At 39.9% G+C, this 15,448-nt stretch overlaps 1 protein-coding gene across 1 annotated transcript; it reads left to right on the top strand.

Annotated features, from left to right (window-relative positions):
• Positions 1-6,414: 6,414 nt before the first annotated feature.
• On the top strand, positions 6,415-9,331 carry LOC124285908 (opine dehydrogenase-like). Its single transcript, XM_046722190.1, has 3 exons — positions 6,415-6,512; positions 6,701-6,751; positions 7,492-9,331. Exons 1-3 carry the CDS (start codon positions 6,475-6,477, stop codon positions 8,690-8,692), a joined length of 1,290 nt encoding a protein of 429 aa, XP_046578146.1. The 5' UTR covers positions 6,415-6,474; the 3' UTR covers positions 8,693-9,331.
• The last annotated feature ends 6,117 nt before the right edge of the window (positions 9,332-15,448 follow it).

Here is a 15,448-nt window from a genome sequence, read left to right on the forward strand (position 1 = left end):
CAAAACTTTTGAGCACCATATGCACAGCTTTTAATTCTCTCCATGTAGAACTTTGCATAGACTCGAATCTGGACCACTGACCATGAGAAAATAAACCGTCTATCTCCACACAATATCCGCCGAACCCCGTGTTACTAGCGTCAGTATAGACTAGTCTCTTGATGACTGTAGATGCAATCAACTCTCTGCTTTTATACTTCTGTATGTTGTTAGCCCAAAACGTGAGCTGTGTAACACTTCCTGCAGAAATGTAAATATTACTGCTCCAGGTTGCGGCGGCAACAACATCAATACAAAGAGATCTAGTCATAAGCTGTGAAACGGATCCAATAACAAGTTTCATTGACACAATTTGACCAACTATGGAAGCAACACTTTTTACAGGAATCCTCTGTGTATGACTTGACAATAACAACCTTATTGCTGTCAACACTTTCTCAATTTTCCTATCAGGAATAGTTAACATCATGGAAGAAGTGTTAATATGAAATCCAAGCCATTCTAACGACAGTGACGGACACCAGAGAGATTTCTCCACCTTAGGAACGAACCCAGAACTGATAAAATCTAACTTTACTGCTGATCCAAACGAACTTGTTTCATGTTTAGAAGATCCAGCAAGAATTTCGTCATCTAAAAATGTCACAATTCTCTTACCCTCGTACCTCCATTTCTTTACAAGTTGTCTAGTGACCTTAGTGAAAACGTAAGGAGCAGATGTAAGCCCAAACGGTAAAACCAAAAATTTGTAATAATGTACACATTCAGAATTGTCTTTCCATGAAAACCCGAGAAAGCGAGTATGTGGGGGAAATATATCAATATGATGATAAGCGGAATGAATGTCGAACTTAATCAACCAATCTCCTTCATTGATATAATTTAAAGCACATTTCCAATCTTCGTATTTGACGCTTAGTTTATGCACACAAGAGTTAATTCTATGAAGATCCAGAATCAATCTTTTCTTCCTGGAGGATTGTACCGATACCGAGAGTGGACTGACCACATATGGCGGGGTTGCACATTCACAAATAAGTTGCTTCTTCAATAGATCGTCAATAGCCTGCGTAACAAAATCACTATGTTTTAATGCTGACTGGTTGTTAGATATTGACATAGGAGGTGGACAATTGACGAATGGAATCTTGTAACCATGTTGTATAAGATCAATGACAAATTGAGAAGCTTTGATATCTCTCCAAAATTTAACATTGCTTTTGAGACGGCCCCTTACAACAATTTCAGACGTGCCTTGTTCATATTCATAATAGTCATCAGTGAGCTTTATAGAACAGACATCATCAACAAAACCGTCATGAGAGAAATACTCAACTGACAAGTCTTGACCAGCACTAGTGGTTTCCCTGGGTGTTGGAAGTTGACGCTCCGGCTGACAAACTCGAATTAAAGGGACACTCTCTCCTGAAGTGGCCGAAGTCTCCGCACGTGAAACATGATCCAGGCTTCCCGCTTTTCCCGCGAAAAAGATGACTAGTGCTAGGCTGGTGAAGCACAGGAGAAGTTTGGTGAAGGACACTTTGCATGGGCTGAGACATCGTTGTCTGTCTCCGGGTTGACCTACTCGGGTATGGAGCACCTCTTCCACGCTTCTGGCGTAATTTACGCAACGCTTTGTTATCTGCCCTCGTGATTTTCAGGGCATCATCGGAATCGTCAGCTAAATCGTTTGCCACGTAATTCCTCACTGTCTCCCACCCACCTTCAGACGAGTCGGCTATTTTGATGAGTTTGTTTCTTTTAAGGATTCTTTCCAACTCTGACGTTACTAACGTTTCACTTTCCTCAAAACGTTTGCCCTGAATGGCGGCCAACACTTCTTTTAAAGCATCCGTAGTTTCTTCGTTAAAATTGAACTGCATTTTGTTACCTTCACGTCGCCAAGTGTAATCTTTTTCTGCTTTCAGCCTCTTAATGTCTTTAGATGTCTGAACGAATTCTTCCCTCAAAGCCCCAATCCGTTCGTCGAGCGCCGATTCAAACGTGGCTTTATTTCTCTCTAGTTGTGACAAAATGGCGTCTAATTTGTCGTCAGAATTCATGTTAAATGCTGAAAGGCCGGGAGTGCACTAAATTCAAATATCTACACCCTTATATACTCCCATAACACGCCACCTACCGGGCAGATAACCCATGTGAACGCTTCATACCGCTAGGAGAAAAAAAATTCCCTCTAATTCATACTTCAAACGATAGAAATAATATTTGCATTCGTTACATTTGTGGTTTCATAATAGCAAAATGAATGCGTGTATGCCTTGGTATATGGGAAACGAACACCTATTAGAATTAATATTTTCATTACTAAGAGAAACCAAAGACATTTATGGGAGCATGCGGGCCGAATTATCTGATTTGCTATGCCAGATACAATGTATTATGGGTTTGAATCTCAGAGTCGACCTGGTTGTATTTCATTATTTGTCAGCACGGTAACCCTGTTTACTGGTGTCGCCAAAGTAGGTATCGTCACTTCTGACATTCCTCAAACAATAAGCTGACACGCCAGGATATACTAAACAAAATAGAAACTATCCACACACGTTATTAATAATATTTGTGAGGTGGTGATTCTTTATAGTTTCTCGTTGTGCCATACACACGGCAATGACCAAATTGCTGTTGGAACACATTCCTTGCTGCTGACGTGAAAAGGAAGGTCATAAAGCATAAAATAAACGTGAAACTGTTACGTGGTCACCTTAGCGCTTTGAACGCAGGCACACAGAAAAAGGGGAACGCATCAAAATTCCATTTAGAATTATTTCATGTATTTGTAATGGTAAAAAGGTGAAAATTCACACGTCTATAGACAAAGAGATGGCCAACACGTACAGCAGCATACTTTTTATGGCCACCATTGGCAACAATTACTGCTTGGAACCGTGTCGGCACAGACTGGATAAGTCGACGAAATCGCTCTTGCGGAATTCTTCCCCACTCTTCCTGCAATGCGATGGCCAGTTGTGGAAGTGTCTGAGGCGTGTTTTGACGTTGACGTACACGTCGATCGAGTTCATCACATAGGTGTTCTATCGGGTTTCTAGATCTGGTGGTCGAGAAGGTAATGGCAAGACACTGACGTTAGAATTGCCAACGTAGCGGACCGTGACGCGTCCTGTATGTGAAGTAGCGTTGTCATGCTGGAACAACTCCTTCTGTCGGTCCATAATCGGAAGCATGTGAGGTGCAAATACTTCGTTGATGTACCGATTTGCTGTCAAACTCCCCTGAACCACCACTAAATCAGATCTTTGTGTGCCGGATATCGCGCCCCACACCATGACACTGTCTCCAATAATCTGTCGATCTGTCTCATTTCCTCCACGGTAAACACGCTGACAGTTTGGTCGGAAATTTTTTTTCAAACTGGGGATGCGTTGTGCAGTCTCCAAGGCTATATAATATATATAGTTTCATTGTTTTTATGTATATTTGTTTACTCTATGTCATGTATATGTCTTTGACTTGACGTGACTTGGCAAGACGATGACACAAGTGGTCAACCCGGACGTAGATGTCCTGGGTTTGGCTCTCGTAAGTTTTCTTTTTTTTGCCGTAGCTACATGAGTCCAATATTCTCAAACACCTATGCGTTTCTTGTTTCGAAGAGTGTATTATTCTCGCTAATAACTGACATTGACATAGTCTGTCATACAGACCCTGAAAAAATCTATCCAAGAAAGTCCAGGCAAGCCTAGAATATGTGGCAAGTCTAGATTTCAACAGTTTCAGAAACTGATAAAAATCTCAGGGCTCCCTTTCATTATATTTTACAATTATTATTTATGAACCGATTTTTCTGAAAGATTTGTTCATTTCAGAGACTAGATGTTAGTCTAACAATGACATAGAGCAAGCATATGTACATTAGCGAAGATGAATCGTAATGTTTTAAGTGAAACAGTAACAGGTAGCTCTAGCAATTCTAGTCAGTTAGGGCACATAAGGTTGGTTGGTTGGTTGTTTAACGCTGCTCTCGCCAATTTTCCAGCTAAATGGCTGTAAATAATCGAGTCTTGATCAGACAATCCAGTGGTCGACAGCATGAGCATCGATCTATGCAACTGGGATACGATGACATGTGTCAACCGAGTCAGCGAGCCTTACCGCCAGATCCCGTTACTCGGCTCAAGCGACAAGCATGGGTTACAGAAGGTCAATTCTAACCCGGATCTTCACGGGTTGAGAGCACACTGGGACAATTAATTAGGAGATTAAACTGTTCTACAGATTGATGTTTACAATAATAGTTACGAAGATATTTTTGCCTTAGAAGCTGTAAAATGGACATGAGGACATCATCTCCAATACAAGTACAGTATACTTCACTAGTTCTTTGTGAATTGTGCATGGTCACGTACTGGAATTTTAACACAAACACGCTACACCCCACAGTCCTGTTCTGACACGCACCCTCTTTCATAACGCCGGTGTTTCACAGACATGAACCCTTATTTCTCATATTGCGTCGGTAGATTTTTGATAGATAGGTAATCCTGGTCAGTGGATAGGGGGTTTAGATGTCCAGAAACTCTGTTATCCGGACAAAATTTCAGAAAATGCATGTGTCCGGATTAGTGAGTGAGTGAGTTTAGTTTTACTCCCTATATGGTGGCGGTCTGTAAATAATCGTGTCTGGACTAGACAATCCAGTGATCAACAGCATGAGCATCGACTTACGCAACTGGGATATGATGACAAGCGAGCCTGACCATCGGATCCCAAAGCATAGGTTGCTAAAGATCAATTCTAACCCGGATCTTTACGTGTGGTTCCAATACTATTAAACGCAATGGTTGTAAAGTTACCCCAAAACAAAAAGGTTTCATTTATGAAAACGCATAATATAAAAACACATGACAGTGTTACACTTAATTGTTACGCTTTCAAGATTTACTCAAGTAACGTTTCTAAATGACACTTAAAACTCATTAACAATGACAATCCTATGGATATACAACTTTGATATTAGACTGAGTGCGACTTTGCGGTGTAGATACTAATAGCATTGACAAGCTGCATGTCCATTCAATTATGCCCCTTCTTCCCCGTGGGTGATCTGTTCCAAAGAGTATACATAGCAATTATGTAATGACGTCTTTGCCTCTTGTCTGTGTGACTTTCACAATGAAGTGAAAGTAATAATTTACATTGTTGTACACAAGTATCAATATGGACGTAAAGGATTAACATGACATTGAAGATGAAGATTTCACTATAGTTTCATTTGAAAAGGTTGCGGGTTTAAATGTGAAATACTCCATTTGACGCCATAGTACAGGTTGAGTGATTCTATATCTGCCAAACTACATCTAAACGAAAACCTTAAAATTTGCAGTGGAATTGCGAACTGATTCGGAATATGTTGAAACGTTTATAATAAAATTGAACTATATTGGTCCCTGGCGGTTAGGAGATCACATAAACATAGTTCCTATTGCCATATCATATAAATAGAACGAATAAACAAACCAAGATTAGATGGATGAATAGATGAATGGATGGGTTCTATACCTGCAGTTAGTTGAGAACGATATTTTTAATGCATTTGGATCCATTGGTCGGGGAAGAGAGAAACTAGTGTCTGGCTAAGTTCGGCATATAAATTATATGAAATTTATTATGAGTACATTCATTTATATGGTACGTTCCAAAGATTATGGAAATGTCCCATTAGACAAAGAGAGAAACATGGAAAGCGAGAAGGAAGAAGAAAGTGAGAGATAGGAAAGAGGATGACAGAGAGAGAGGGCGATTATAGTAGTTTTGCATGGTAGCGTTGAGCATAATCAAACATGCAAAACCATGAACAGAAAGAAACATCTACTAGACTTCCAGAGGGAAGGAGACTGAAGGTGAAAAGGGCAGGGATGAGGTGTGTGGTGTGTGTGAGAGAGACAGAGGGAGAGAGGGGGGGAGACAGAGAGAGGGGAGAAAGAGGAGAGAGACATATAGACACACAGAGAGATCGGGGAGAGGGAGAGACAAAGAGAGAGGGGAAGAGAGAGAGAGAGAGACAGATACGGGGGTGAGGGATATGGCCAGGATCACCGCAATTAGTTTAGTTGTGGTGATAATCATAATCAAACATGCAAGATCATGAACAGACGCAGTGCACTCTACTTGACCTCTCATTGTAAGCCAGAGGAGGGGTGGGGGGTTGGCCAGGATGAAGACTGCAGCTAATTCAGTTTTGCAGGTGGTGTTGAGCAAAATCAAACATGCAAACACATGAACAGAAAGATATACTGCATCTACTGGACTTCCAGAGGGAAAGAAAGTGAAAGCGAGAGGGTGTGAGAGGGGGCTTAGATGATGTGTGTGGTGTGTATGTGTGTGTGAGAGAGAGAGAGAGAGAGAGAGAGAGAGACAGACAGACAGAGAGATCGAAGATAGGGAGGGAGAGAAAAAGAGAGAGGGAGAGAGAGACATACAGAGAGACAGAGAGAGATGGGGGAAGGACGTATTTGGCCAGGATCACGACAGCGGTTAGTCTATTTTGCAGTTGGTGTCGAGCATAATCAAACATGCCAGCCAATGAACAAACGTACTGCCATCTACTTGACCTCTCATTGCAAGCTGCCTCGGCCTAGTTAGAGCTGATTTAATCAATGCTTAATCAGGAAAGGCCAGCGCATGCCATTTAACATTATGCATCCATTACTCTCCTGTTCAGTTTCAGACTGACGACCGCCGGCTGTTGTTTGATTATTCCATGCACTGAACGGTGAGATTTCACATCTTCAGAACAAAGTTACAGTTTCTTTGTCCCAGAGCTCATGACAACTATTAACTATTATCGTTGTTATTGTGTCTGTTCCTTTCACATGAATATTGTCGGTTATTTCTAATTGATGTAATAACTTGAATGGTTGTAATTCTCAAATGGTCATGCATAGCCATAAATGTATATCGCTGCTGAAATTGCCTTTCTGTCCGTTGATATTAAACGAGTCTAATGCAATACTGATTTAGCGAAAGTTTGACTCATTTTAACCATCAGTATTGTTTTATTTGTTTCCCGTCTCCAATCTCAGCCTAGATGATATAAAATGTTTATCACTAGGTATGTAACTTATTTTATGAAACTTTATCAATTAGATCGCACAGTCTTTTAAAACATGTATGCAGTAGATCGAGTTGTTTTGCTTCAAGAACAATTTGGGAATAAATGTAGATGAAGAAAGATCAAACTGACTTCAAAGGGGAAAAGTATGCCTCAAAGTGTTTATAACATTTGCACATCGGTGGAAAAACTTCAGTTAAAAAAACTGCTTTATTATTTCACGTCGGAATAAAAATTCAGGACGAACAAAACACAAAATAGTACAGTCTTATATTTTCATAAGTAACATGCTATTTTAAAAATCTCATCTTCTTCCCTTCTACCATCTGCTGAATCTATCAAAGTTTTACTACATTGTTTTTAAATATGTATGTTTAGCTAATTCTGTTAATATTTTTCAGTAAAGAAATGTCATCGAAAACACAAAATATCTTGATTTGTGGAGGTGGCAATGGTGCACATGTTCTCGCTGGAATTCTATCTTCACGTGAAAACACTCAGACCAATGTACTGACCCTATATAAGGACGAGGCTGAGATGTGGAACAAATCTTTAGAACATGGAATGATGTGTTGCATGTTTCCAAATGAATCCGAAATCAGTGCGAGGCCTAACATGATTTCTAAAAACCCAGCGGACGTTGTCCCTGGCGCGAACCTGATCCTGATCACGGTACCTGCGTTTTCCCATGAAAATTATCTGAAAGCCATAGAACCATACATATGCAGCCCAGCAACCATTGTAGGCCTTCCTGGTCAACCAGGATTTGAATTTCAGTCTCGTGACATTCTTAAGGCAAAGTCCCAATTTGTCAGCGTGTTGTCTGCGACAACCCTTCCCTGGGCTTGTAGGATTGTTGAATATGGACGAAAGGTTAAAATCAATGGGATAAAGAAAACCGTAGATGTAGCAGTCATTAAAGATACCTCCAGGGGTACCATCAACCCTCTGCTACACTTGCAGTCCGTGTTGGGAAGTCCTCCTGCTCTAAACAAAATCAACCACTTCCTGGAAGTAAGCCTCATGTTCACTTCGATCCATCCAGGCCTGATGTATGGTCGCTGGAAACACTGGGACGGTATTCCCTTATCAGAGGAACCGCTTTTCTATCAAGGAACTGACGACTTTCAAGCAAAATGTGTAACTGACCTGGATGATGAAGTCCAGCTGATTACAAAAGAAATTTCAAAACGGACTGGTATTCACTTTCAAGGATGCTTATCAATGTACGAGTGGTTCATAAAAAGTTATGGATCTGCAATATCAAACCCATCCAGCTTAAAGACCGTCCTTGTGACCAACAAGGCCTACGAAGGAATGGTTCACCCTATGAAAAAAGTCAAGGGGGGATATGTGCCAGATTTTCAACATCGTTATTTGTCTGAAGATGTTCCTTTCGGTCTTGTTGTTGTGAAAGGTATGGCAAAGATCGTTGGTTTGAAGACACCGGTGATTGATGAGGTAATCAGATGGGGACAGCAGAAGCTTGGCAAAGTGTACATTGAAGGAACTGAGCTGACTGGGGAACATCTCTGTGAGACCAGAGCACCGCAAGTGTATGGAATTAAGACACTTAAAGATCTCCATACAATGATGATCTAGAGAGAGAGGAATTGACCAGCACAAAAATACATATATTCAAGTTGAGGTATCAGTGCATATGCAGATGTATATGTTTGTTAAATTGTTTTGTATTGGTGGCTGAATGGTTAGGGACCTGGTGGTTGGGCTCGCTGTCTTGGTTGGTGCTCAAGATGTTAGTCAAGAGACGTATTGGTGGCTGAAAGTATATGTTGCTGTTGCTAGCAATATATTCAATAATGCATTGGGGATATCAAATTTTAAATAGTATCCAAGTGATATCATCTTATCTGTGACTTCTACGAACCCAGAAAACATCCAGGACATCAGCACCCAAGACCAAAGGGATCAGGTGGTTAGGTGTGTTGGTTAGTGCTCATCATATTAGTCAAGGGGACTTCCAGTCCAGACTCCAGTTTTCACAGATCTCCGCCATAGAACTGGTTTATTGGTACAGCGTCAAACAACAAACAAAACTTCCAGGACACAGTTACTTTCCAAGCATTAACAAGAACACAGTTTATGCTCAATTATATCAGAACATTTCCCAGCTCTGTACACGAAAATGCATTCGTGATCATGTATTCATGTTTTAAGGGATATCCGTCCGACATTCTTGTCCAGACGTGTCTCATATAATAAAAGCTTTTAATAACTTCACTGTATATATGTTGTCCTGTATTAACATGTGAAAAGGACAAGGCACCTCAGTTACAACGATGTCACCCTAAAATCTGACCATGAAGCCATTGAATTTCAGGCTTGAAACAAGATATAAACTTCATAAAGTGCTTCAATAAAGGAATCCTTTTTAAGGTTTTCTGGATACCAAGAAACATATCCCTCATGGCGAAAACAAGCCATTGGGTGTCTCAACTACATGTACAAAGCATGTGAACAAATGGTATAACGACACAACCAGAATTTATGTTATTGACTGCAGTTTTGACCCAATTAGATGTGGGTAATTAAGTTATTACTTTCCCGGCAAGAACAAATACGGACCGCTAAATATGTTTGAAAATAGTATCAGTATTATTCACAGTGCTTTGATTATAAATTTGTGACGTCCACGTACATCCGGGTTCAGTGGTTTATCCAGCACACATTGAATTATCTACTTTTGCAAAGAGCTCAATACTTATTTTATTTGGCAATTGTGAATAATGCCCAGATAAAGCTCTTAACAAGTTACACTGTGCCTCGTATCTAACGGAAACGTGTGTAAGGTTAAGTGAGTGTGTATTCATATTGAATCATGCTACCAGTCTTGTATCATTTTCGGACAGAGAATGTTTTCTTTCAAACGACGGGTGTGCAGTCTTGATAGAATACTCCGTTGTGCATAAAGGAATTAATGAGCAAGCGGATTGCAAACACTGTAGTAGTACATGAGACAAATTATAAAGCTGTGCGTGGGTTACATTCATTGTTGGACATTACAAATTAAAAGCCGAATTGAGCGTGCGGATTACATGCACTGTTGTACCTGAGACAAATTATGAAGCTGTGTGTGGGTTACATTCGTTGTTGGACATTACAAATTAAAAGCCGAATTGAGCGTGCGGATTCCATGCACTGTAGTAGTACCTGAAACAAATTATAAAGCTGTGTGTAGGTTACATTCATTGTTGGACATTACAAATTAAAAGCCGAATTGAGCGTGCGGATTACATGCACTGTTGTACCTGAGACAAATTATGAAGCTGTGTGTGGGTTACATTCATTGTTGGACATTACAAATTAAAAGCCGAATTGAGCGTGCGGATTACATGCACTGTTGTACCTGAAACAAATTATGAAGCTGCGTGTGGGTTACATACTCTGTAGTATATGAGACACATTATGTACTCACCCGTTGAAGATTATCACTGTTTAATAAATCTACAATGTGGTTGTTACACATTGTATAATAACATCGCGTGCTGCCGGAACTATTTGCACTTGGTCACATGACCCAAGTAACGTGATCAAAACAAAATGTCGGCTGTCAGTCACAACACATCTCAAAGTCTCGATATTTCAGATGTTTCATTCAAAACATTTGTTTACATAGGTATATATGCGTACGTTTTCATAAGATAAAATAAAGTCTGTGAGTTACAAATATAAGATATAAACATAGGTAAGTAAGGTATTTCGAACTATATGCAGATGGAAATCCCATGATTTCACCGAAGCTATGTATTAATACGTGTGAACTAGTTTGACTCTGTTCACACTATCAGGTCGTTTTCCGGCGATTTCGCTTGATTAATGTGGTCGAGAATACTAACCTTGATACCAAATCATTAACTCATAGTAGTACTCGTAGTACACTGAAGTACATAAGGAAAATAATGATGTGTAGTTGTTTACGTAATATCTGGGAGTTGATCTTATCTGCGGGTTATATATGCATTTAAATACAATTATCTGATTATTGTTATTTTGAAATCATATGAAAGCCACACAAAATGATGAATAATAAATCCTTATAATTCTATCCCGCATTTAGATATTTTTATTTTATTTCAGTAAATATGAATTGAAAGTAGATATATTTGAGAAGCCCACAAGAAGAAAAAGCGTACTATTGAGAAGTTCAGTTATAATAACGGTGTGAAACTATAATTTTATATTTTCATTTCGGTCGCCAGCCCCATGTTTTCAAAAACTAATCCATAGCAAAGAATTTCAAAATTCCTGAATGTATATACAATCTGAAAGGACAGATATGCAGAAAGGGGAATCCTTGTATTGTGTTGTACTGTAGATACTTCATTGGTGGCCTATAAAGGCAAACCCTTCTTCTACAAGTACTGGTTCACTCCACATTCCTCATGCATATTACATGGATCATTTACACTGAAACATGTAATGTCCACAAGGAAAGATACTATCATTGCGCAATTTCTTGTGAACGTCATAACTTATCAATCATTCGCCGAATGTCTAACCACTGATTTGCTTCTACAAAGTATGGTACATGTAAATGTAAATGTTCGGTCAACCAAGTGCAGTATGTTGTACATGTAAATATCAGTATATCAATTTGGCATCCATTTGGCATTGTCTGGTTTGGTTGTTGTTTAACGTCTCACTGAATAAGTAAGTGAAACAATACTGTACAAAATTGAAAAACAACAACTTTTAAATCATTGATTATGAATAATTTTTCGAGATTCCAAAGTATTGTACTTTTTGTTTGTGTCGGTTGTTGAATGTCTCAGTCACCAATAATCTAGTCTTGTAACGTCACTTAGTGACTGATCAACTGATTCTAACCCGGACCTTCACGAGCGATTCCCATACTATTAAACACAGGGGCTGCAACATTACCCCAATACAAATAGGTTTAAATGAGTGTTTTATGAAAAAGCGCATCAAAAGAGCATGACAATCGGTAATTGTTACTCGTTCAAGAATTTCACAAGTGACTTCTTTAAGTGACATTCAGAATTTTGTCATTTAGATGAACAATGAAGACAATTCTTCCTTGTTAGAATGAGTTGCGGTGTAGATACTAACAACATTAACAAGCTGTATGTCCACAGAATTATCCCCGTTCCTCCCCAAGGGTGATCTCTTCGCATAGTAATGATGAAATGATGCCTGTGTCATGTCTCTATGGGACTTTCGTAATAAAGTGAAAATAATCATTTACATTATTGAATATTATGTATCTTGGATTAATTTACGTGTAAAGGATTACGTGGAATTGAAGTGCAAGATCCCACTATATTTTCAGTTGACGTCATGGTAGTGTTTGAATTATTTTTCAGCAACCCATGTTTCTCGTATGGGGCAACTAACGGGATCGCGGGTCAGGCTCGCTGACATGGTTGACACATGTCATTGTATCCCAATTGCGTAGATCGATGCTCATTATGTTCATCACAAGATTTGGTCCAGACACGATTTACAGGCGGCCGCCATATTGGTGGAATATTGCTCAGTGCGGCGTTAAACATCCAAAAACTTTATCTGCCACAAAATATATACATGTATTGGGAAAAATATTATAATTTGCACTGGAATGTAAACTGTTGTGTGAATATGAAGGTAAGGAGATCAAACACACCTATACTTTGGCATGAAATGTATGTGGACTCGGGTTTTTTGTAAATATCTCTTCATCCAATGACCCAATCGATCTCAAACTGTGCAAGTGGATGTTTTGTCAGACAACCTAATCACATTGTAAATCACCGATTTTATGCATTTGTATTAAAGAATCTGTCTATGTAACTGTCAACAAAATAAACAGCAGACCGCAAACTGCTTGCAGAGGGAGGGAGCCAATGACCTGTAACAGCGGCAGTGTTGGGTCATAAAGGTAAATGCACGTGCAGTTCATGATAGTTACCTGTGCACTTCACAGTGATAGACCGTTTGGATCATTCACATTGACTACTTCTAGCTGTCATCATGAAAGCTTATTCAGATGATGCTAAACGTTTAATTAGAAATGTGTTGAATTTTTTTTAAAAAGAGAGCAAACATAGCAAACCGATTTATAAGGTGTTGGATTACATGAAACGTACAACTTTTGCTCTTGGCATGAAAAAGAACATCGTGCTAAAAATTGTGAAAAATAAACCAACAACCAATAAACAAAACCTTGTACAAAAAGGTAGGCATCCAAAGTTAGATTCTTTTGACATCAGGGTCATCAGAGATGTCATTCGCCGGCTATTTGCTAAAAAGGAACACCTCTTCATACCTGTCACGTGCATAGCTGACCTACATTGACGAACGTTGACCTTTATGACCCAACACTGCCGCTGTTACAGGTCATTGGCTCCCTCCCTCTGCAAGCAGTTTGCGGTCTGCTGTTTATTTTGTTGACAGTTACATAGACAGATTCTTTAATACAAATGCATAAAATCGGTGATTTACAATGTGATTAGGTTGTCTGACAAAACATCCATTTGCACAGTTTGAGATCGATTGGGTCATTGGATGAAGAGATATTTACAAAAAAACGGGTCCACATGCATTTCATGCCAAACTATAGTTCCTGTTGCCATATCATGTGTATCATATCAAACAAGAACAAATAGACAAGACCAAATCAAGGTTAGCTGGATGGCTGGATGGGTGGAGGGGTGGGTAGGTGGATGGATGACAGACGGATGGACGAACGGAGGGATGGTGGGTGGGTGGGTGGGTGAATGGATGATGGATGGATGGATGGATGGATGGATGGATGGATGGACGGACGGACGGACGGACGGACGGACAGATGGATAGATTGTATACTCCGGTATTTTTTCAAATTCTTTTTATTCATTCCAGTTCAGCAGGTGTACATTTGATTACAGTTATCATTGTTTTTCAGAGCATATACAATGAACCGCTTATAAAATGATGGACATGTCAGGTGTATAATTATAACTGTAATACATTGTTCATTGTTCCATTTGGAATGAAATTTAGGCAAATCACTGTTCTTACAAGCAATAATTCTTTCTACTTTGTACACATGCTTGACGATATTAGCAACACAATCAATGGATTGTTCATTCTGTTTTATACTTGAAGCATAAATATTGTTTTGGTCAACAGGATAATGTGTGTTGCTAGTAGACTAACAGAACTGTGGCAAAAGATAATGTCTTCGTCAGAAATGGGAACATCACAATGTGTAGGATTAATAAAGTTTTCAAACTTTTCTCCAAAATTACTGTACAAGATTACATTTTATGAATACATGTTGGAGGCGTTCTGGTTCAGATTGACAAAAAGAGCAAATATTTGAAATATACTCTCCCAAAAAAGAAACGCATCATGAAAATAGCAATTTCATGTAGCAATGAATAAAAACGTGATTCATTTTACAAAAGGTTTTGCTCTGTTTATGAGTCCTATGGTGTTTATGTTTTGAAACATCACAACAAAACGCACCATCCGTAAAATACCCGTATTTAACAGCATGATTTTCAATTTCGGCGTGTAGTGTCACAGAATACACAATTCACATGCAATGCACGTGGAAGTTGGGGATCAGATGGTCTCAATGATGGGTAGGAAAGGTTGATCGCTGTCTGTCGATTATTCACTGTATTTGGAATATTGTTGACGAACGCAAAATGCTACGTCTTAGTGAAGCCAACCGTCATATCGCCATTGGTTTGCTTGAAGCTAGCCAGTCTCAACGTGCAGTTGCCCGACGCATGAATGTTCACCAAAGCACCATTTCACGGCTCTGGGAGAGATATCGCCGGCAGAATGCGGTAGTAGATGCCCCTCGTAGTGGGCGACCTCGAGCGACCACTGCGGCGCAGGATTGCTACATCCGGGTACATCACCTGCGTCATCGAACAGCTACGGCGACCAGTACCGCTCGACAAATACCCGGATTGAGGAGGCTTTCTGCACAGACCGTCAGCAACAGGTTAAGAGAGGCTTGTTTACGTGCCAGAAGACCTTATGTTGGCCCTGTGCTTCGACAACAACATCGTCGACATCGAGTTCAATGGTGCACCAACGTTCAGGCCTGGAACCTACCGAATTGGCGTAGAATCTGGTTCAGTGATGAATCACGATTTCTATTGGAACGACGCGATGGAAGAATGCGGGTATACAGACGTCGACGTGAACGTTTCGCAGACGCTTGCGTTCCCCAGGTGGACAGATTCGGCTGGGGAGGTGTTATGATGTGGGGAGCGATCACCTGCCGTAGGAGAAGTGATTTGGTGATGATCCAGGGCAGCCTGACAGCTCAACGGTACTGTGACGAAATCCAACGCCCACACCTCCTTCCAATCATTGATCGCCAGAGGGAGTTGTTTC

The sequence above is a fragment of the Haliotis rubra genome, unplaced genomic scaffold (genome assembly GCF_003918875.1).
Source record: "Haliotis rubra isolate DU_JTF1 unplaced genomic scaffold, ASM391887v1 Scf37, whole genome shotgun sequence".
NCBI classification, from domain to species: domain Eukaryota; kingdom Metazoa; phylum Mollusca; class Gastropoda; order Lepetellida; family Haliotidae; genus Haliotis; species Haliotis rubra.